This window comes from Aptenodytes patagonicus, chromosome 17 (assembly GCF_965638725.1).
Source record: "Aptenodytes patagonicus chromosome 17, bAptPat1.pri.cur, whole genome shotgun sequence".
Classification (NCBI taxonomy): Eukaryota; Metazoa; Chordata; class Aves; order Sphenisciformes; family Spheniscidae; genus Aptenodytes; species Aptenodytes patagonicus.
Window position 1 is genome coordinate 4,981,460 of NC_134965.1, and position 24,590 is coordinate 5,006,049.

Consider the following 24,590-nt stretch of genomic DNA (forward strand, 5'->3'; position numbering starts at 1 on the left):
GGAAAACTCAGCTTCTGGTGAATAAGCCATGAGGTGGGACAAAAGGTCATGCAGACCCTTGCATTGCGTGAAGTTTTACTAGTCCCCAAAGCCCAGTCAAGCTGCACACCTTCTTGGGAGGAACAGGTCTGGCTGACCATGCAATTGTTTCAAATGTTACAGGAACATACGGCAAGAAGTGCTAAAGCCCTCTCCACATCTTCAGCAAGATTCATGCAAGAAAGGGCCAAATTTTGCTTCCAGCTGTGTCCACCAATATTTTTAAGAGAGATAATTACTGCTAGATACTATTGGGAATTGCCTGTTTATACTAGAAAAACAATGCTGTTACAGGAATATGCATAGTGCTTCTGGACATAGGGGCAAGGGGTGCGATTTATTATATCAACATTGTGTCTGGTAAGAGCCTTCTCATTCCAGTTGTCCTATATTACTGAAGTGCACTGAGTGCAAGGTTTTGCTGGAACAACAAAAAATGCAGGTGGGGATGAATGTCATCCCTGAGTCATGCAGATGCTAAAGCTTTTTCATGTAATTTCTGCCGCTCCTGATGAGGGCAGAATTTGACACCTTGCCCTCAAGTTCTCTTTCTACAAAAACTAAGATAGAAACAGAAAATAAGTGGCTTGTTACTTCCTCTCGATGTCTATGGGACTGTGGTGCCAACAAGACTGATGCAAAAGGAAACCATTTTCATTAGTTGTTAAAACAGCAGAAGCTTGTTTTACTTTGGCTGCAACATCCTTCTGACTCCCACGCAGGAAGTATTCATCCAATATTCCACATAGGCAGAATATGTCCAGTTCCTAGAAGTCCGAATACAAGAAACTGTAGTCCATTTTAGAAACTACACTGATCTTGGATTATAAAAGTGAGAGGTAGTCTGCTTTCACACGTAACCCTGGGCTACAGTTCCTGAGTTCTTTTTCCTGTCTTTGTCCCTAGACTTTCGACAATCTTTGGCAAAACACATCCTTCCAGTGTGTGCCTCACCTGTAAAACAAGGCTAATGACCAACAGGTGAAAGACCAGGCGTTACTGTTATTTCATGGACAACCTCCTACACATAATAAAGGTACCTCTGAAGGGGGAAATTCATTATTACTGGTTTCTAAGTGTGCCTAGGTAAATTCTACTATGAGAAAAATAGCCACTATTCCACTACTTCTGTTCTTTTGCACCAAAGCAAATGAGTCAAGTGGCTTATGAAACTGGCCACATCACTGAGAGGGCATATTGCATATTCACAAGAGCTTAAGATTGTTTTATTTACACTTTCATTGCTAGGGGCTGTGAAATGGAACAGAATTCTATTTACCAAATACTCTTGCTAGTGCAATAAGTTAGAGGATTTCTCAATTAACACATGGAGCTTACATATAAAAGACAAGAGGTTAAGCAACACTGCAGTGCCCAATGGACCATCTGGTGAACATTAGGATTGTCAATAAATCATGAAAGCACCAGTTCATCAAGAAAATTCCATTTCAAACCACTGACAGAAAAAAAAAAAGGATGGGAAAAAACTCACAAAATTGGTATTTTCATCTTTTATAAAAACAGGAGCATTAAATAACTTTAATCTAATTTCAATTGTTTTATTGGTTCTCTTCTGATGACCACATGGCTTCACATACTGAATGTTTAGCCCTTTGTCTTGCACACAAAAGCATTATGAAATAACTTGGTGCATCACCACGGGAGAAGCTCATCTCTTTCCTCTTAGTCTTTCTCCTCACCATGGGTGATAACGTAACAGAGGTTCTTATAGTCAAGATTACCAGAGACATCTGGAGGGAAAGCGGCAAACATCTGGTTGATCTGCCAAGCAAAGAGGAGATAAGTGTTACAAACATAGGACTGTGGGACAGCAACGTGTACTGCTTTTGATTTTCAACCCAGTTCAGCTCCCTTCTGCCTTGATCTATTAACCACTGTGGAAAATTTTTCCTTAGCTTCAGTAAAATTGAAATAGGAATTAGGACACAACTAGTTAATACAGTCCTGCTATAATCCCAACAAGTTCCCTGTCAAAAAGAGCTCTCCCTGAAATCCAGGTAAGCCCTGGCCAAATAATGTACTACAGTCTGCACCCCAGTCTGTTCTTGCCACGAACCAATTCCACTCAATCTCTTCTTCTGAAAATAAAGTCCCTCTAAATTCCTCCCAGCCAGCAGAATCTGTGTTCAGTCTCACACAAACCACAAAGTCAGTACCTCATTTCAGAACTCATTTCAGATTTCAAACAAAATAACTCTCACAGGAATGGAAACCAGGTCACAGTCCCCACCCAAACCCACTTGAACTCTAGTAAATTCATTGCCGAGCTCATCATAGGAAAGAACAGCAAGAGATAGGCCACGCTTACACTTGGATGGAAGTCCAAGGAATCTGTTTGACTTTGATTTAGCCATGAAGCTATTCAGAAGAGATGCTTTCAATTGTTCCTAATTGCTAGAACTGGCATCAACCTTCTCTCAATCTGGATTTGAGCTGAATTCATGCATTTAAAGAGGGACAAATACTTATTGCTGGATAGTAGCTGGAGATAGATTCCTATTTTGAATAAAGCAGAAGGTCCTTACCTCTTCTTGACTGAACCGGTCTGCCTGTGTCATAAGCATTTCTTTGATGCTGTTCAAATAAAACGAAATAACCTGATTAAAGGGTGATAATGGCACATGACAATTCAGATGGCAAGATCCCTCCTGAAGTCGCATGAAAGAAAATCTGTGTGACCGCATAAATTAGAGCTGTTAATCCTTACATGATATTGTAAGAGATTTTCTGTGGGCACCCATCAGTGTCAATGCCTCGCTCTGCCAACTTATTTTGCTTTTGTGACATTTTATAGAGGTTTAAAATTGTTTAAGGTTATTACTCTAATTGAAATACAGCAATTTTGTATGCTTATCTTAACCTAAAATGGTAGGTTTTCTCACTTGCTGTTTAAAGTTTGGATCACTTAACAAAACCAAAAGAGAGAATATTTTCTGTAAAATCTGGGGATGAAAGGAACAGAGCATGAAATGAGAAAGAGGACTTAAAAGAGAACTCCAACAGCTATTCCGAATCATCATCTGAGAATCCCTTTATTTGCATGCAGTCATTCCCAGAGGAGACTGTGAAACTGCATGAGACCTGTTGTATTTCACGGTACAATGTCTTGATCTGGAGTTACAGCACTGTAACAAGGAGCTTATCCCACACACAATCTGCATCCTATGCAATTACATCAAAGAGAGTATTTTTGGGACAGACCCTCAGCTGATTTACCCTCTGTTTTCAAACCCATTGTGGGAAGTCAGTCGAGCATGTAATTTTTTTTACCTAAGTTTATAGGTGAACAGAAAAGCCAGGAAGAATAATTACTCTTTCTAGCCTAACCCCTTTAGATAAAATGTCTTTGTATTTCACCCAGTTACTCACGTGTTGAGGGCAGTACATGCATGATGTGCTAGAACATCCACCAGTATGAACTCAGTTATATCACATAAACATCCCTTTCACTTGCACTAATAATTTCCCCTTCCTGTAGAAGAATTCCTATATTAATCTCAAAGAGTTTGCATTCGCACTGAAGAGGCAGAGTGGTCTCCTTTTGTTACTACCAAAGGTATTTATACATTATCAGGATCTTTTCTAGATCAGTAAAGCAGAGTATAAACCTGTGATAACAGATGAGCAGTCTGTTGTACAAAAAAAAAAAGCTGAAACAAGTATAGATATCTGTTTTAGTTTGTAGATTTGAAAAAAGGCTGCTTTTTTGAAGAATTTGTTGTGGGGGAGTGAGAGCAATAGTTTTCTGGAAACAGCCCTTTCTGCTTTTTAAAGTGAATATTTGAAACTAACTATTTATAATAGAAATCATGCCTGCACAGGAACACTTCCATATGAGCAAAATTCACCTACTGTGGATGCAGATGTTCAGGCAAAATAGTAAAGCTTCCCTTTCTGCTCCCATACACCATGCATCTCGAGTGAAAAATGTCACACAGATAAAAGTGTAGTTTTAATGGCAAAGCTACAACTGCACTTCCTCATCTTTCTGACACACATTTTTTTTTTCCAGTAAAAGGCTACACAAAGACATATCCCCATTTGCATAAGTGGCATATACAGTTCTGAATCTCTTTCTAGTTGATGTGAAGTGCTCATTTGGAAGGACAGAAGGGGAAAACTGAAAAAAGAAGTTTCTGGGTAATGAATAAGGGTCTTACCCACAAGGACAAGAGTGAAAATATCCATGCAAGTTTTGGGAAATACTCTGAAGTCACAGACAGAGCTTAAGCTGTTGTATATATTTTTCCTGCATTACTTTACCATTCTCTTTACTTAGCAAAGTCTTTCTTCATCTCTTTCTCTCATATTGCTGTTTCTCTTTTGTTATCCTGGCCATTTGTTATGTGACTGCATTTTTTGAAGTGGAATTCTCAAATGATCAGTGGGTGCAAGAGTAGAGAGATCATTCGCATCAGAATAAATTGATTATTGGATATATGTGCACTGGGGCAAACAGCATTAGCAAATGTAAATAGGAGGTGTGATACAGGAAGGAGCTTGGTGTATAGAAGGAAGCACTTAACAGCAATTTTGTCAGAAGTCACAACTAAACTTCATCACAAACAGGACTGAATTAAAAAGAGGTCTGGGCACTGTGTGTCTTCTATTCACATTATTTAGGGGAAAAGAAAAGATCAAATATCTAATTATAATCTTCTGATGCACAGCCCAGTAGGCTCTGGCACACTCATAAGGAAGAAGGACTGAGTTAAGGATCTATGCACATTTTCCATTATTTATTTTATAGGGAAGTGAACACTCACAATTTCCAAAACTACACATTATGCACTTTTTTCTTTGTGTATTTTTTAAAGACTACTTGCTTCTCAAAAAAAAAAAAAAAAAAAAAATCAGTTTTCTGGGAAAAAAAGAATATCCATTTGCCTTGACGTAGGAGTCTAAATGTTACCTTCTGTCCTAGCTGACATCAGTTCCTTCTACAGTTACAAATACTTTGTTGCGTTCTTATATTTTCAAAACCTTTTTTTAAATTATCTGTGAAATCTCTGGGACATTTTTGGTTTTCCACTGGGTTTGCCCTTTCTACAGTGCTCTCTTGGAGAAAACCAGGTGAGTTGAAAGGAGCAGTGCTCTACAACTATGATGAGAAACATCCCTAGCTCAGCCAAACTAACCTCCAAAGGTCCAGAACACATGTAAACTCCCTGGGTCCATTTTCATCTGGTACAAATCTGAAAAGTTTTGTTGGCATCAGCATTAGACACAGTTGATGTTGGCCTGACTCACTTTGTCCAATGAATGGCGTTTAGGGCTGAATCATCTAACCTTTCCAAAAGCTATGCCAGTTTACACCAGCTGAGAATCTGACCTAAAGCATTTTCTCTTTTTGACATCATGCTATAGGAAGGATTTTATGTGTGGTATAAAGATGCAGACAAACAAAGTCTGTCATTGAATTTGGAAGTAAGTTATAAACTCCTGGAGCTTCTGGAAAGGTTAGAAGACTCCATCCCAGCTAGCATCAGATGGACTAAGTGAGTCATTTCCAGACTAGAGGTGAAAACACACAGAGGGAAGAGACATAAAAATCCCCAGAAGGATGTTAACTCCATGAACATAAAAAGAAGTTCTGATTAAAAGGTCAACATGGCTGGTTTTGGAGAGAAACATTCCAGGATTTTTTAATATGGAGAAATATTATTTATTAACATTAACTGTCATATTGAAATGGCTGTATGAGCCAACATAAAAATTATTTCAAAACCTTCAAATGTCTAAATTTTGGAAGCATATGAATAGAAGTTAAACCTCAAAGACATTCACAGAATTGATTTAATGGTTTGTTCTGTAATGATCAACATTACCCTCGGGTCTAATAAGTAAACATTATGCTCTGTTGTGGTGATGAACTAAAACAATTGTCTAATGTTAGTAGTGCAGTGGGGGTGGGGACAAGGTTGACCTTTTCCATCAAGGAAAAATAAAAGTATTTCTCTCTCATCTTAATTTTGGAGTGTGATACTGCATTCCTAATTTGCCCCAAACTCCAACTGGCTTCCAGCATCCAAGGAATGTAGAACTGGACACAGGGTGGCAAGCTGCAGATTTTGTATGCAGTATATTGTTACAGATAGTGGTGGGAAATATAACGTTTCATGGGTTTTGTATTATCAGAAGGTTGTATTTCATGGTTGTGATTTCACTACCGTGTGATCTGGCCTATTTGGCAACAGGCTACATTTTATTCTGACTGTTTGAGTCACTTCTGATGTATTTCTCTTACTGTTCTTCCCAAGCTGTTTGGATAATGTTAGCCCCAAAACAATCAGGACGACTGTTAACCCTCTGTTCCTTCTGATTGTTTGCTACATCCACTTGTGTTTTAATTAATTTGGAAGTTCTTTAGTGAAAAGACTGTCTCTTTGCTTGTATTTTGCATATTGCTTACCATAATTGGACTCTGATACCCACTGGGAATTAAGTGCCACTGTCATAGAAAAGCGTATTGGTAACAGAAGGAAATATTGTACATGAATTTTGTATTTTCAGCTAACTTTCATGAGACATCAATAATTGCAGATAATGTCATGGAAAACTTCACCTCAGAGGTTCTGGCAACAGGTTTAGTTTTCAGTTACCATATCACAAGATTAGCAGAATTCCTTGATGCAAATACCATTTTGTAACTCATGGTTCCCTAATAAACTTCCTATACATATTATGCTTTATAAAATCTACCTGAAATGGCTGCTGCAGTAAAAGTGTAGACCCCAAATTCACCAAGGAATTTAAGCATATGCATAAATCTAGGCACATAAAGCATTTCACCTGAGCCATAGGTCAGACCTCCTCATCCACTGCCCCGATTTGATACCATTTGTCTCATTTACCTGAAGGCCTGCTTACACAGTTCTGGCAGTGCAGTAAGGATTTACATTTGTGCAATTAGCACTGAAAGTCCTTTTACCCTGCTTTGTTGGTGTAACAGGTTATGAATACAAATGAGGTCCTGCCTTCTTATTTAAAAATAGCCATATTGACAATAATTGCCTTATTATTAATAGTATTATTTGGTTTGGCTACCACCATATCTAGTAGAAATTTACAGCAAATTATTGTCTAGAAGCAGAAGGCTCAAACAGTAAACACATAACAAGGAAAATGTCCTCACTAAAACCATGTCCCAGAGTTAATTAAATTGATCACTTTTTTTAAAAGGGGACTAGCTTTCCCATTTTAGTCAAGCACTCTGAGAGTTAGGCACCAGACATTCATTTTAATTTTACATATGGAGTTAATCTATAAAGAGTCATGTGTTGATTTATATCCAGACCTTCAAAAAAAGGCTATCTAATGGCCTACATGTGATTATATTTCCATTGCCTCTTGCAATGTCTGAAGACAATAACATCTCTTTTTGGTATACAAATACATTCATAAAATAGTCCAGTCTTTTAACTCCGGCTTACAAAGCTAATTGTTTCTCTGCCTGAACAGTTCCTCTGTCTCTTAAAATACTGTGAAAAATATAGCTTTTAAGGAGTTCTTTAAACTGTGCAATTATTATTATTATTATTATTATTATTATTATTATTATTATTATTTTAAAAGGATTTGAAATAAACTTACTAGTCTGCCTTTATGTGGCCTTTTCCTTCTGGGTCGAAAATCTTAAAAGCATTCAGAATGGTTTCTTCTGGGTCCGTGCCTAAAATTAATGAAATATAATTTAGAAGCCTGGATGTATTTCTATAGCTGCTGAACACTTGCTAAGTAATTGCATTCACTTGAAAACAGTGCAAAATGGAGAATTCTGCAGTTGTAGGTTTGAAGACAAAGGTTCCTTAAGTCGGCAGCATTTGTCATGTCAGATAAAAAATAGAGGCGAATAGTTCAATGCTCAGAAGCTTAAAAATAATACCTCATATCTATTCTATGTCTGCAGGAGAGAAAACTTCCAGGAACTGGTCTCCAATATCAGTACCCAGAGGATTAGTGGCTTTCAGAAATGAAAATATAACAAACTGTTTCCATCACTGGCTTCCTTTAATCTTGTACTGTACGTTCCTTGTAAAAACACTTTTTGATGTTACTTGTTCTTCGCTATATAGAGAAGAGGTTATTTCCCTCACGAAAGGAAATGGAGCTCATCATAAAATCAGAATGTCAGTGGAATGCAATGGAAACAGAATGATCAATGTAAAACGGTGATTTGCACTTACGTTCTGTTCTTGCACTTATGTTCTGTCTTTATGCACTTCCACTTAAATATCTCCTCATTAAGTGTTACTTATAGAAACAGGATGGTTTAAAGCACTAGACTATGGCTCCAAGATTTTGCTTCTGCTCTTAGCTGGGCCACAGACTTTTGGTATGACTTTAATTTCCCTGCTCCTCTGTTCCCAGCAGTAAAATGAAAGTAATAGTCTTCCTTTTCTTCCATCCTTTATCTGTCCCATCTATTTAGACTGGAAAAAAATTGGGTCAGGGACTAGCTTTCACGGTGCCTTAAACTTGGCTGGGGTTTCTGACTATTCTGTAATACTGCAGATTCTGAGTACACTCACTTACAGTCAGTTTCAACCCACACCAAAGGATACACTATATACTCTGTTTCTGACCATTCCCCAGTATTTCAAAATATTACGGTAGTATATATAACACAAATCATTACTTATAACTGTAGGAAACCAAATTTACAAGCAGGAAGACTGACCCATGGACAAATGAAGCTACTTGGGATGCTGAAATGTTGAGAGCGTGATTAAAAAAAGGTAATGACATGAAGAATTGCAGTTTCAAAGTTTGTTTCAAAGTTTGGCAGAGAGAGGACCAGAATAGAGCCCAGTCAAGGTTCCCTGCTCTAATGACTACATACACTCCTGATGCCTTCTTAGTTTTCTTTGTTTAAAAGGTTTCACAAGGATTAGTAGTAGTATCTTAGTGGGTATAATAGTGAATAAACCTAAGGCTGTATGGCCTCCTTCTTGTCACACGCTGGCCATGGATATTTTTTTGCCAAGCTGTAGGCAATGTATTCAAACTGCAATGAATGTATGATCAATACAAAGAGCATTGGTATTTAATGAGTGTTTTGATTGCCCCATGAAAAGAAACATCTTCCAGCTCCAAGGAAAGGTCTGCATTTTAAGTAGTCACCACTGTGTGGGGGATTTTTTTTTCCTTACTGTGTTTTACATTTTCTACTCAGTCATATCCTTGGACTTTGGCTTTGAAGAGAAGCAATGCAGCAGGCATTCTTTATTGATTAGCTGGTAAATAAAGTGGTTTCTTTGATGTGCGGCATCTCTGTTTTCTGTACAAATTGTATTATTCTGACTCCCTGTAGAAACAGCTCCATGTGGTTGGCATTAACATAAACCGAGTTTTGTTAGCTGTTCATCTGGCATCATAATCTCAATATACAAAGCTAAAGCTCGTCCCGAAAATCCCAGCTTCCCCTTTATGACAGAAATCAATTATAGCACAACAAATTTTACTTAGAAAGCACCTTTCACCAAATTCTCTGAGTGGTACTTAGCTAATAAAGAGTGTTGCAAAATTGCCATATCCACTTCCTCTAGCCCTTTCTCCCTTTCTAATTGCACTACAAAGGCTCTTCATCCCAATTAGTTTTGATTGGGAATGTGCAGTCTTTTGGCTCTGTTTCCTTTGCATGACAAACCCAACCAGAAGGGCATGACAGGCACAGCTGTGATTTTCCCTTCACCAAATGGAAATTAAAAAACCCCTCCTCCTCTGCTAGTAGCCAACAGGAAACCTGCAGACAAGAGGGGTACGCTTTACCATTCACCTTCCTGTGCTGGCTCTGGTTTTAGGCCACACAATTGGCAGGGCCAGACTCTTTGCCAGCTTCAGCAATCGTAAAAGACAAGAGGGAAGAGGGGAAAGGAAGAAGAGCTCACTTCCATGCTCTGTGTGATCATAAGCATCACAAATAGACAGGAATGGGTAGCAGGGCACCCCACAAGAAATAGTCACATATCCCAGAAGGAAGATTATGGAGAAGGGCACTACCTACTCTGCAAGATGACTTCTAGAATGTAAAGGTGGAGGTACCACTGTGATCAAGACAGATTGATGTCTGGGTAATAAAATCCCCTCCTCAGTGTCAGTCTACAGCCTTCTCCATCACCTCTGATGCTTCCCAGACATGCTGTGTTCCTTAGCAATAGTGTATTTCTTTGAGGACTAGCTACATTAATTCTTTCTTTCAGACCTCTCTATTTTCTACTCCTTGCTTGCTTGCAAGCGTAGCAAGCCCTTTACGGAAATTGTGCTCAGCAATATAAAGCCAGAGTCCAGCAGCAATACAATAAATGTTTTTAAGAAGATGCGATCAGATTTTTCCATTTTTCTGTTCGTTAGTTATTTTAACAAACTTCTGGAATGTGTTTGGCTAAGGCCAACCTTGCTTTGAAGGTCAGGGCTTTCACCTATCTCTAATGCATATAGGAAGATGACTAGAGGTTTCTCTTGGCCACACACTCCCTCTCTTGCAGTTTCTAACCATTAACAGTATAAGAGATACGACTAAATTACTAGCTCCTACAACTAATTTAGTACCCACATTTTCTGAACTCCCTACAGTGATCCCTATATATTCTGTGCAAATGGGCAAAATTCCTCGCCCTTATTACTGTAAATCCACTGAGATTAAATTATTTCAATTTATCCACTCCAGTAAGAGTTATTCAGTGAAATCTTCATCCAATGGCAAAATCACTATTGACCTCAAGTGAAACCAGGGCTGGGCCACTGGGTTACAACTAATACAGAAAATGAGGGAGGGCCATGTTGCTCCTTCATGCCCTAAAACTGCAAGGATGATGCAGAGGTCATGTCTGCATAATAAGCCAAAGAAGTGCAGAAAGTTTTTTTGTAGAAATACTGAAAATACTTTTAAACCAGCTAACACTGGGAGTGATACCACTATAGCATGAGCAACAGGAACCTACTGACGGTGAATGACTCATCTACACTGTGCTCCAGGCTGCCATGATTTCATTACTTTCTGGACCTCAACTTACCACTTTCATGTTAGCTTATGTAAGCTGAAATCACACCTTTGAATTGTCCTCTGGACCGTCCCTTAGCCTTTTCATACTTCATCTCTGTCTGCAAAAATGGAGGTCACTCCTTGCCTTTAAGCATTGTTCTGTGGATACATTATTATAATTTGCAAGGTGCTGAGATATTTCAGTGCTGAGGATCTTTGACAGATACCTCTCCAACCCCCCAAAGGTACTTACCTTTCAGCTTTTCCCCAAACATAGTAAGGAAGACAGTGAAGTTAATAGGACCTGGCGCCTCCTTCACCATGTCTTCAAGCTCTTCATTCTTGACATTCAGACGACCTGCAGCAGAGATCATTTTTCATAATAAATCACAAATTGTGTTTCAAAAAATGATTCCCATTCATCTCCTCCCACTGGGGAGCTCAGGGCTCTGTGCAACTTTGCTAATAACATGGTAGAACACAACTCTGGAATACCCTAGTGTAAAACAAATTGGCAGAGCTGGCTCTAAGATCAAAGGGTGACTGAAGGAGTAAGAAGGATAAATAATAGGGATGTGGCCAGCAGTGGACGGAAGAAGGGGCACTTCCAAATAAATTGTTTTTCTTCTTTGTTTTTTTACCCCAGGTGAAATACGGGCCCCTCTGATATTAATATAGTAGAGTTCAAAGTGACTGAAGTGAATCCAAGGTCTCAGTCTTTGCCCTCCTGTATATTGAGATGCCTTTCGGAGTAGAGGGCAGATGGATGAGTTGAGTAGTTGCATCCCTTCCCCATCCTTGTGCAGTCCTACCGATGAGAATTTAGACCCTGGCAACTCTACTCAAATTGAGTGGTAATTTGCTGTCACTGTACTTTATAGGCATTGAAGGGCTTCACTGAACAGGAAAGATACCAGAACTTGGCCTTAAGAAATAAATATTTCAGGGTAACAGTAGCTACAGGCCAAAGTTTGCAAACCTTATTGTTGCAATAAAGAGTTCAGGAGCTTCTGCTCTTTGCACTGACTCTGCTGGCATCTGATTCCACCCCAGGGAGCACTAAAGATTCTTATCAAACTCTTTTTAATAAGATCCAGATGGCAAAAGCCCAAATTCCTACATCACTGTTCAAGCCTCAAATGTTGCAACAAGGATACAACTCCAGGTTTGGGATCAAGAACATTTTGATTTTTCCTTTCTTTGGGAAGTTTTTCTTTAATCTGCTTGATATTATTAGGATTGTGATGCACGTGGAATGGACAATACCTAATCTCATGACATGCACATTCCACCCCGCATAAACGCACAACAGCACAGAACCTCACATGAAGTCTTCCTGCTTTTGTGTGGGCAGAGGGGCAGCTAGGCCATGACAACAACGTTAATTGGTAGATATTGCATGGCTCCTAGATGAAAAAGGTGCAGCCTGTGAAGCCTGGATTCAGAGGCACATCAGAAAGGCATGGACCCCTGCTTGGGTGGGCTTTTTATGAAATAGTTGCAGGGGAGGGATCAGTGCCCTTGGAGAGTTGCCAGCTGCACAGCTCTGTTGCACCCGCCAGTGAGTCCCAGAGAGACCTTGATTTCATTTCTGAAAGAGGCTGCTCAGGAGACTTTCCAGCTGGAGCTATGTAGTAAGATAGCAACTACCATAAAGGCAGAAGATCAAACTGAACAGGTTTCCTTTTGCCTCCTGTGTATCTCATTACTTCTCCCACCATAACTCTAATACAAACTTTTCTTATGTGCTTGAAATTTAAACTGCATTTCTTTTAGGTATTTGATTATTACTACCAGTTTACCTAGTGCAGCAAATGTGTCTCTCAAGTCTGCTTTGTCAATAAAGCCGTCCCTGTTCTGATCCATGATGGTAAAAGCCTGTTGGAAGAAAAAGGAAAATTTATTGCCATTGCCATGTTGCACTGGACAGTGCTACAATCACACATACCAGTCCAGGGGGGTATTATATTCATGCTGTAAAGACGAATATTTAACTTCCTTTGACTCATCCACATCATGCCACATCATTGCACTTTCCTCACTTTCAACACATTACTGTATCTTGGCAAGGGGCTTAATTAAACCCACCCAAACTTCTTCTTACTAAATTAATGCTCAATGCAGCGTGTAGCTGGGCTGAAGCCAATGCTGGCAGCTCCAGCCATTCAGGCCTTAACCCATAAAAGTTTGAATTAGGGAGGCTTTAGTTAGGGAGGATTTAGTCAGTGGTTACTGCGTGTGTTTTGTACCTTTCCCATACCTCATTCCTTTCTGCAGCTATCATATTCTGTAAAACATTTAATTACTGTAGATCAAGCTAAAGTCAATTTCTTCTGGACCTCAAAATGATCCTTCATACAGAGATAGCTGAATTTTTGAAAGTACAGAGAAATGTAGCTTTCATAGTATTATTTATTCAAAGTTTGTTTCCCTTTCCAATAAATTGTATCCTTCAGACTGTACTCTGTGCTCTGACTGACCTTGATGTGTTGACCTTAAATAGTTCTTGTCAGGCAAAATTTAACTTTTGATAGGAAAAAAACAGTTATTTTTCTATTTTCAGCCAACACAGAATTTATATACTCTAACCATTATTTACCAAGCCAGCTAACTGCCTATCTATTTATTTACCTGTTTGCATGTCTGTCTATTTGCTGCCATCACACTTTTAATGTTTCATTGATTTTGAAAGATTTTAATGACCTGAAATTCCCCTTATCATACTATGGGGAATATTAGTAGAACCAGGCATGTCTCTGAAGCTGGTTATCTGTCTGACATGCACATCAACATGAGAGTATATCTTTACAATGACCAGGAAGTATTCTTACTTCAGTGTTATTATGAAAGACAATGTGCTCCTGAGAATACAGCTAGTCCATTGCAGCTACAGTAACTTGCAGAGTTTTACAGTAACTTGCAGAGTTTTAAAGTCTGCTGCTCTACAGGGTGCACTTCTTTGCATGATCGTATTATATCAACATATTTTCATGTAGTTTTACCTCCAGTTTCTTACGAAGCCCCACTGCTCACATTCCAGTTTGCCCATGTGATTTCTTGCAGCGTGCATGTTCATAACCCTTCATTTACCTGCCAAACCATCACCTAATAAAAAATTAAGCCCAACTCTTTAGAGTTGCTTTCCCTCCTTTTTGGGGGGGCTTGCTTTAAATGGTGATCCCCAGAATTTGGAAGCAAACCAGAAGAAAATATGAAGAGCAAAGCAGAGCCCAGCAAGCTCACAGAAGACAGGAAGAGCGTTAGGTATGTATTGTAACAGGTGAACTTAAAATAAGGTACTAACAGAAATGCTGAAACATTTTCTGGTGAGCTGGTTGAAATCTCTAGATAAAAATATTCTGATCAAAAACAGCTGTTCAGAAATACTTGTCCCATGTATGCAGTTTTTAGACACAACATGGCCTTGGTTTTCACTGGACCACTCCACTGCCTCATGCTTTTGCCGTTATTCTGCCACCATCCACCCAGAAAGGCTCCTAGTATTATCTAATTTAGAGTAGATCAAATATAGCATTCTGACCAGTTCTTCTTTTTGTCAGCACATCTTCAAACAGTACTCCTTGGAGAAAATAAAACTGCAGGTTCATAGAATATGGAGAAGAGGTGGGAGAAGAGTGTTAAACATGTTCCCATTAACTGTGGGGAAAAGGTTAGTGGTTTCAATTCATTTACCTGGGCCATATTCACAATCCTTTGCGTGGGTTTTTAGTCTCATTCACCACTGAACTTTACTGGTGGGAATCCTGATGAAAAGTAAAGTTGAAAGCCACATGCACAAAATGAAACAGTAGCTATTTATCACATTGGAAATTGCTTTGGAGATGTGAGTTAACAAAAAATGGGGAAAAAAAGAATAATTTAAAATGACAAACCAGTGCAAAATGTGATGGCCTCACAGACATTCTAGAATGTCCACTCGGAAAAAGAGCATAAACTCATCAAACAAATTATCTGTCTTTAATATGCCAGCCCATTAGATTTACCTTCTCACAGGTAACTGGTCAAAGAATCTACAATGCATGGTAATACCGAATTCTTTGGGAGCTAAAAGATGCTTACTTAGTTCATCTCAACATGTTGTTTTGTATTATTGGCATTTATGGAGAAAGTTTGCTGAGGGCTTCTTGGTATTTTTGTTTCTAGTTTGTAGGCAGTATTAGAAGGGCACAGAAGAACATTTTCTATTGCTATTGTGGAACAGTCCACTAATTAAAGCCCTGGTTCAATAAGGCATCTCTATTCAGGATAATACTTGAGCATGTAAGACTATTCTTATTTGAAATACCACTTAAACCTAACTTTAAACATGTGCTCAAGTGTTTTCCTGAATCAGGGCTAAAGTGGATGAGATGATAATTTTCCTTTATTTTGGGGTGGGGGCTTGGGGGCTTTTCAAATAAGCCTAGAGCTTGAAACAGGAGAGTGAGGGAGGGACAGAAAGAATGAAAGAAAGAATGAAGGAAAGAACAAACAAACACACAAGGAAAATGATATACCAGCCAAAACCACAGAGATGATTCAGAAAACAACTGTGTGTTCTATTAAAGCAGATGGAGAATTGAATAAGGATTACAAACAAAACCTATGTTATTCATTAGCAATGACAGGAGACTATAGAGAACAGCAGAATAGTGACCAACCTCTTTGAACTCCTGGATCTGGGTTTGTTCAAACATAGAGAATACATTGGAACCACCTTCTATCTTCTTCTTTGCCTTTTTTGGAGCCTGTAATACAAATAAGAAGAAAAACATGTATTACTTTGTCTGTTAAGCACCATGAAAACAAATTCCATCTTTAATAGAAGGTAAAATATATACAGTCAAGTAATACAAGAGGATTGTGTTTTGTTATGACAAGGTTTTTAATTCAATCCAATATATTTATATAAAAATGGGATAAAAAATGCTGCTTTAGTAAGAGAAGAATCTCTCACTGAGGGTTTTTGCCATTCCCTTGCTCTGGCCTGGAACCTGACAGCTCAGATAAACAAGGACAGCTTGTTACTGTGCTGCCTTAAAAAAGGTGAGGGACCCAAAGTGTGACTCTCAATATCACAGCTGGTCCACTGCTTCCTTCCCCAAGGAACCTCCTGTTCCTTGGGTAGAGTCACCTATGCCAGACCATTTGACGCAGGAGACTACTCCCCCTTCTGCACTGGCTTTTCAGAGCTCTGTACTACAGGAGGAGTGATGTAAGCTTATAGCCTCACTTGGAGGTGTAAGCTAAAATTCCCAACCTGCTGTTCTCAAGAAATACAAGCAATTCAGGTAAGTGGCTACAGGTACTCCTTCTTCCCAGTTCCCATACAGGGACAGGCAGCCAGACTCAAAATGAGGCCCTGCATGAAGACTCAGTTCAGGAACTTGTCGTGGTTTAACCTCAGCAGGCAACTGAGCACCACCCAGCCGCTCGCTCACTCTCCCCCTCCGGTGGGATGGGGGAGAGAATCGGAAGAGTAAAAGTGAGAAAACTGATGGGTTGAGATAAAGACAGTTTAATAATTGAAATAAAATAAAATAATAATAATAACAACAATAATAATAAAAGAATATACAAAGCAAGTGATGCATGATGCAATTGCTCACCACCCACCGACCGATGCCCAGCCAGTCTCCGAGCAGCGGCCCCCCCCCGGCCAGCTTTCCCCAGTTTATGTGCTGAGCATGACGTCCCATGGTATGGAATGTCCCTTTGGCCAGTTGGGGTCAGCTGTCCTGGCTGTGCCCCCTCCCAGCTTCTTGTGCACCTCCAGCCTGCTCAGTCGGTAGAGCACGGGGAGCTGAAAAGTCCTTGACTAGCGTAAGCACGACTTAGCAACAACTAAAACATCGGTGTGTTATCAACATTATTCTCGTGCTGAATCCAAAACACAGCACTGTACCAGCTACTACGAAGAAAATTAACTTTATCCCAGCCGAAACCAGGACAGAACTATAAAGGGAAATTATATAATTTCCTACTCACATAGAAATATTTAGAAGTCTGCTCTGTCTGGACCAACACTGACTGAACAGATTCTTCCTATGCAGGAACACCTTCTACACTTGGAGGACAGTCTATATTCTTGCACCAACCTATGACGCTACACTACATTGCCATACTAGCCCATATAATTTTAATATTCAAGATAGTCATCTTAAATAAAAGGGTGGGCCTGCTTTTATCACTATTCTGTAGTCTGAAGACTGAGATAGAGAAAGATTGGGGAAAGAGCTACAATGATATCTAAGAATCTAATGCTCATGAAAAATCAGTCAGAACTAGACTTCATTATATATCTTTGAATAAGGGCCCAACCAGCTTGCCTAAGACAATACAGTTCCTGTTCTGCAGTAAAGAATCAGATCTGTGATTCCTATGGATTACAGAAATGTTTTAACCACAGCATTATCCTTATTTGGGGCAGGATAATGAGCTACTTTGCCTTTTGAGTTCCCTTCCAGACAGATTTTTTTTTTCTTTATCATTTTTACTTTTAAACTTCATCATCATAGTCCCACCTGGTTCTCATGTCATGGAAAATTAGTCTTATTTAGTTTGGGCTATTCTGCATGAAACAGAAGGCAACTTCTACTGTCTTCTTTCATCAAAATAAAGACTGTGAAAATTCAAATTCAATACTGATTTCAAATATCCTGAGGAGCAGAGCAGCTCAAGGAAATATTCCCACTTGACTCTGTTTGAAGTATACATTGTCTGATCAATTTAATTTGCCAGGCAGATTTCTGCACTTAGACACCCTGTTTTAGATCCCAGGTTGAAAATTAGGGCTATGGTAGACACTCACCCGCATCCCCACACTCCAGACCTGTCAAGCTCCAATCAGCTAATGCAAAGCACTAAAATCTGGAAATAGGAATGGAAATTAAAAGAAAAATGTATTTGTGGTGAGGATAAAAATAAAGATAGAATGCCACCACAGGCATGGAAAAAAAAGTGAATAAGTGGAGTGTTTAATGAATGTAGAAATATTGATTTTGGAATAAACAGATTCCCTCCTCCTCCTACACATGAAATAAGTGTTATTTTGAGCAGTAATGGGCAATCTTCCATGTAACGTGACATGCCTGGTGGAGGTTTTCAACACTTCCAGATAGAATGGAAATATTAAGAACAATCCTACGTATTTACGTGTATTTGTTCCCCGAGGAAGTAAAAAGAAAGCAGATGTTACCCAGTGGAATGTATTGCAAGCTGTCTGGGGGAACTGATCACAGGGCACAAGGCTGGCCTCAGCATTTTCGGATGGGGTAGTAGAACTGGTTCTCCTGTGTTCGTGTAGCTGGTCTTTATGAAGACAAAACATGTTTTACCATTCTCATGCTCTGCTCTGCTGTGACAGCATCCATATTCAGCATGACAAATATTCCCCATGCTAGCAAACGATCTGCATCTTTGCAAGCTAGCACCACAATGAAGGACAGTGGGCTCCAGCTCCAGGTTTTATTAACTTTAAATGTCAAACACTGGCAATACATCCATTATTCCTCAATTTAATGGGTTCTCTGTGCTGTAAGGCTTTAAGCAAGGATCATAGCTATAAGAAAGGATCAGATAAACAGAAAAGCTGTGGCTCAGTATCTATTAGAAACAGACCAGCAACACAAAAAACACTCAAAAAGTTTCTTTACATTAGTAAAGTCCTATTCAAGGCAAAAAAGATTGAAGACTAGTTATCCGGAGAACAATCACCGTACTAGGAGAAATTCATCCCAGCATGATATTTGTTCAATGTTACTCTCTGGTTAGTCATCTCCAGGGATGATAAGGGAGATCAGTGCCCATGTGGCTCAATCTATCTTTAATTTTTCTGCTGAAGCTCTGGGTGTGGATCCTATTTATGATCTGCTCACTTGTGGAATGGGGCTGAGACCACCAATACATTTCACAGGGGCCAATGAACAGCTGTTGGATGGGAATGGCTTTCCATCACCAGTTTCAAGCTAAGTCTTTTGGCATCAGACGTATAGAGTATCTTGGATTATCAGTCCCTTGTTTTTTGCATACACAGTATTGGGACCGTAATTTATCTGCTCTGAAAGGCTAGGAAATTCATAATCACAGGAAGAAACTGCACCTTGATTTTGCATGGCTGGTGGATAGGCAGGCGCTATGAAGAGGAAGGCTGAGAGACAAGTAGGTGGAGTAGGAACAGAATACAGTACATTGTCACTGTCTTTCTGGTGGGTAAGTCAAATTAAAAGGCAGCTCTAGGAGAATAGAAATAGGTCTGTGCTGCTGTCTGACAACTCCAAACACTCCAGATTTTTTTAATGAATAGAATCAGGATTCTGACTCTGGAGTATCTCTCTGAAAGAATGGCATAGTAAAAAGAGCAACACAGAACAGAGCAAACATACGGTTTCTAAACTGTCAAGGATTTAGTAGGTGACCTAGAGAGGAGCAAGTGGGTGACTGACACATCACTTCTGCCTGCCTTGATTTCCCCATTTGTAAAACGCAAAGTGTGCTGAGCTGCACTTTGCAAAGATAGCTGCTCTATCTTTGCAACATGTGCTTTGAGACTGACATACAAAACGTGCCAGATGAGAAACTGAAGAGCTGAGGGTCCCCTGGGCTCGGATTTCAAGGCCTCAATAGCACAGCAGTGGGAAGAATGTTGCAACAACTGAACAAGCCTATTAATATTCCTGCCTGAGTGTATTAATCATGCCATTGTGAAGAAAACAACACTTCACTTTAGAAGAGAAACCACAGGCTTGTCGCATATCACTCATTTGTCTTACTAGTGTTAGCACTCTCTCAATTAGCCTGGATTTTAAAGGGTCTTTTTTTTTTCTTAGTTAGGTTTTGGGTTGTTTTAGAAACTTTAAATGAAAAAATGGAGCCATACCAAAATCTGGTCCCAAGAAAACACTTGAACCAGGCATTTGCTTTGAGCTGAGTTTCCCTCACTGAGGTTCTTTATATTTCTCCTGTCTGGCAGTGTCAGGGAGCCAGAGAGAACAAGGACAGTGAAGTGACACAGGCAGACAGAAACAATGAGTGTGCGCTGCCTTTGCCTCTCTGGATATGAGAATACGGATTCATTTTTTATATGTTGCGGAGCGGGGTGTATGTTCAAGTGAATCAGAGTGAAGAAATCCCTGATTTGAGGGTGACATAAAAGAAAAGGGGGCAGGGAATCAGTTTATATCATTACATGCAAAGGAGGAAGGAGCTGAAAATACTTGGTTCTTACATCAGGACATGAGGTGTTGTTTACCCTGATAAACTCATAAAAGGCTGTTGCTAGAGTAGGTTCATGACACCAGAGATGCAAAGGAAGTGACGCTGGATTATTGCAGAACTTCATCATCTCAGCCCCTCAATGAATTTTGCAGACAACCCAGAAAGGTATGGTAAAACAGACAAGTTGCTGCAAGGCAAACAAAGGTACAGCTCCGTAAGTGGCGCTACTCTGCACTGACTGCTCAGGTGCACACTTCTACCCTTCAGTAAGTATGAAGTAACCGACCTCTACTTAGCATTTTCTGCAGAGCAAGAGTGTTTCCACAGGCAGTCAGGCAAAGTGGGCAGCACTGCCAGAAGCCACATTTTCAGTTCGATTTGGGGTTCCCTGTTTGGTCCACCATCCCTTAAATGACTCAGAAAATACTCTAACTAAAGATGACACAGTTTGATATTCCTGACAGCCAAAGTTAAAACACAAGCAGAAACACTTCCCCACTCAGCAACTTAGGGTATCTTCTTTTAATTTTTTTACCGAAGAAGACACCAGTGGATAAGCAGGTCTCCTGGGAAGGAGTCCTTCAGAGAAAAACAGCAGCATACACTATTAAAAGCCTGATTCTGTTGTCTTGTACCCTTATATGTTCATTCAGCCCAGGGCAAACTAGACATAAGATACTACCAGCTTTAAATTGCACTGTTTCACATTTTGTACTTCCTTCCTCTGCAACTACGTCTGTGACTACAGAAAAGACAGAATCATCCATCATCTTGCTCAGATTCTGTCCCCAACTGTGATCCACAGTATGATGTTAACTCTGAGTTACTATTACTTTTTCATCCATCACACTCTCTCCTTGTTTTTCATCCACTCTGGGATCTCAGCGCTGACATTTCCCGTCTTTGAATTTTCATTATCATTGAATCCAGCTTCTGAATCAAAAGTTACATCTCAGGCCCATCTAAGGGATTTTTGCAGCACTGGACAGGATTTTTGTTGATTATTGTCTCACAAGTTTGCTCTGCTGAGATAATTTATACTGCATCTGCACCAAAGATCCCAGCTATGGGCAAGCCACCCTTTTTTAGCATGGTTTAGGTCCTTTTCATGGCAGGTGAGCAGTGTAAGGCCAACCCAAGTGCATGCCGTTGGGGGAACAGTCTAGAGGAGTAAGCAACATAAACTGCTCTAAGGGCACAATTTGCATTTCAAACAGGCAACAGCCTCAGATCATTCAAATAAAAACCCACATTATCAGAACTGAGAAGCAGAAGATCTTTTTATTACCTACCCTGCACTCACAAACAGATCCCTCCCTTCTCATCCTCACTCCATTTTATATGTAGTCCCAGCCTCCCACACACCCACACAGACACACACCCCTTTGATCCCTGCTAGATACAAAAATCTGTTGGACTGCATCCTCCTTGCTTCACACTCCCGTACACTAAAGCAGTCTCCTTTGCCCCACATAAAATCCCTTCCCAATCACAGCCTCCTTTTTTCTCTTGCACAGATATACAGAGAGAATGTATTATCTCTCAGAACTTATCTTGGAACAGCAGATGATAACCTCTCCAACCGCAGACTGCTCAACCTCTGTGACCCAAAATTCACCAGCTGCTTTCCCTACCCGACAAAATTTCTGGCATACGCATGTCCTTCTCCTCCATGTAAACAGATGAACAGTCCCTCCCTACCTACACAGTCCTCTGCTCACAGACACGCACATATGTACACATGCATGTGCAGATGCATACACAAACACTTCAACAATTAAACAACTGGCCACATTTTCAGCTAGTGAAGTCAGCGTTGCTCCACTGAGGTCAATACTTGTTTCAGTACAGGTGGTACATTCCAGACAGTTAAGCAGGCTGCAAAACACATTTGATCAGAATGCAATCTATTTTTGGGTACGCAGTTCCCTTCAGCATACAGAATTTGCTACAAGGTGTCACTCGAACTGAATAAACACAGGAATCTTTTGGGAATATGAAGAAGGCTTCCCTCTCCTTTCTTCCGCCTCTCTTCTTCCCTTCCTCCTCTCCATCAGCACAGAGCATGCGGGGAGACATCACAGACCCAACTTCACTGAAATTCCCTGGAATTAACGGAGAGCCGTAGACAGTTCTCAGAACTCCATTCCACAGCACTTGTGTGGTCTGCTCTTGTTAGAAAAATTATCTCCCTGAACCCTGCCTCTCTCACTCTCATCAGCCCTGTATGTCAGAGCCTAGTAGCACTGGCTGACTTGTAATTATTTTTTACTATGCTGCTTTGTCTGCACTAATCCTTTGAAAGTAGCTTTACTGCACATCTGAAATATTATGATGCTATAAAACCTCTGTAATATTTATAAATCCCTTAAGACATCATAAAGAGAGAAAAAAACCTCCCCACAGAGTTCATCTAGCATAATTACATATACATTTCCCTCTGATTAATAAAAAATGATCACTTCCTTATGTAAAGATATTCTTCAGCTTTCTTTCATTAAGGCTATTTTTTTCTTTCCATTTTAAATCTGTTTCATGTGTCCCTGTGTAGTAAGGTATCTCAGAAGATATTTTCCCAAAACAAAAGGCACAATGAAAAGAACCACCACAGAGAATCATCAGTTGAACTGGGAGTGAGGAGACAGAATAGTCTCTCACTGTATTTTCACATCTCCTAACTTAAGCAATTTTACCACAGAATGTCCTGAAATATCTTCAAACATCAAGCAGTGTGGTGTGTCATTGAACTAAATAGGAGGGAAGAAAACTGGTAAACAAAATTTAAAAAAAGAGGGGAAAAAGAAAACCTAAGACCCAGCACTTGCCCCCCACCCCACAAAAGGGCTGGCTTAGACTTTAGTGAAGCTGATTAAAGGGAAACCTGTAAATCCACAACTGAAGAGGCATAATCAGCACAAGGCACTGCTCACTTCTAAAACACTGGTGAAGAACATGATTAGTGGCTTGTGTGCTCAGTGTGAAACCACTGACACTGGGTTTGCACTGACTGAAACTGGAACCTAGGTTTGTGCATGGATTTTAGAAATGACTTTGAATGTGGTTTTATCCCGCTCAGAACAGCACTTGGATCACATTCATCACCTGCTTAAATAGGATCAGGTTTGAACTAAGCTTTGAGACGTCTTTTCATATACAATTCCCCCTCCGGTGTTCTCCAGAATCAAATATTCCGTAGCCCCAGGGAGCCACTGGGCAACATTACTTTAAGACACATGAAAAGGACCTGCAAAAAGGAGAAAAATAAGGAAAGAGAAAACCAGCAGCTTTTTTTTTAATATTGTTGTAGTCATTCCTCTGAATTTGCAGAAAACAAAGAGAGAGCCCAGTCTGCCCACTGCTTCTTAGGCAGGAGTTCTTCTTTGCTCCTTGGAATCGCATCAAGTGCACCTTTGGTGCAGAGGTGGCTATTGGAGTCCCAGAGCTAAAAGGCAACAATGAACAGGGCAAAGACAAGACACAGAAATCTCTGCAGTACTTCCTACTTCCCCCTGCGGTCTCAAGAGCAACACAGTTACAATTACAGAGATATCCCTTTCCCTCACTCCCCATCACACCATAGCAGACCTTAGCACTAATTAACACCAGCCGTGCCAGCAATTGCTGCCCCAGTGTACTAGTCTTGGAAAGAGATGCACGAGCTCTTCCCTTCAGCAAGTGCATCTATGTTCCCTACCGTACTCATTTGTTAAACACATACAGAAAATCCCTTGGAAGTTCACAGCTCACTCTATGGGATATATCTTCATTCTGGATGCAATACCAAGTATGAGATTTCATGGGGTCCAGTGTGATCATTACTGCTCTGTTTGAATTGTTAGGGTTAGAAAGAAATACGGAGAGAGATAAACAGACAGACACGGGAAAGAATAAAACCTACCATACTGCTGCTGCTCCTTCCACCCCTTCTCTGCCAACCAGCAAACACTATGCCAATTGTCTCTTTATATAGTGTCACCAAGGAATAAAAATATGCCTGCTCCAAGTTTAGACAATAGATGTAAGGTTGGAAAAGTGCAGTAATTGGATCCCAATACCATTCCAAGCATCTGTTCCATGCACAGCTTTTGCTTTCACAGAAATAATGCAGTAGATAAGTAGAGTAGGCAGTTGGGATACAATTGTACAGCACTCACAATAAGCTAGAGCTGAAGGGACTTTCCCATGTACTTCTAAATAAAGAACACAGGGCACACACTAAAAAGATTTTAAGTGGACATGGCATCCTGAAAAAGCAGAAAGACAAACACGGTCCTTGAGAAAATGCAGAGGAAACGAGCAATAAATCTGGGCCACTGAGATGTCTGGTAGG

The 24,590-nt window shown here is 40.0% G+C and overlaps 1 protein-coding gene across 2 annotated transcripts; it reads right to left on the reverse strand.

Moving 5' to 3' along the window:
* Positions 1–1,573: 1,573 nt before the first annotated feature.
* MYL10 (myosin light chain 10) lies at positions 1,574–24,220 on the reverse strand. 2 transcript variants are annotated; one of them, XM_076354288.1, is made up of 7 exons: positions 24,159–24,220; positions 15,706–15,792; positions 12,847–12,922; positions 11,298–11,402; positions 7,654–7,732; positions 2,586–2,634; positions 1,574–1,821 (listed from the first exon to the last, which is right to left on the reverse strand). In XM_076354288.1, the coding sequence occupies exons 1-7, from the start codon at positions 24,159–24,161 to the stop codon at positions 1,723–1,725; spliced, it is 498 nt and encodes a 165-aa protein (XP_076210403.1). In that variant the 5' UTR covers positions 24,162–24,220; the 3' UTR covers positions 1,574–1,722. The 2 variants fall into 2 exon arrangements, with proteins under 2 accessions (XP_076210403.1, XP_076210404.1); XM_076354289.1 differs by lacking the exons at positions 15,706–15,792; positions 24,159–24,220 and adding an exon at positions 14,738–14,806.
* Between the last annotated feature and the right edge of the window lie 370 nt (positions 24,221–24,590).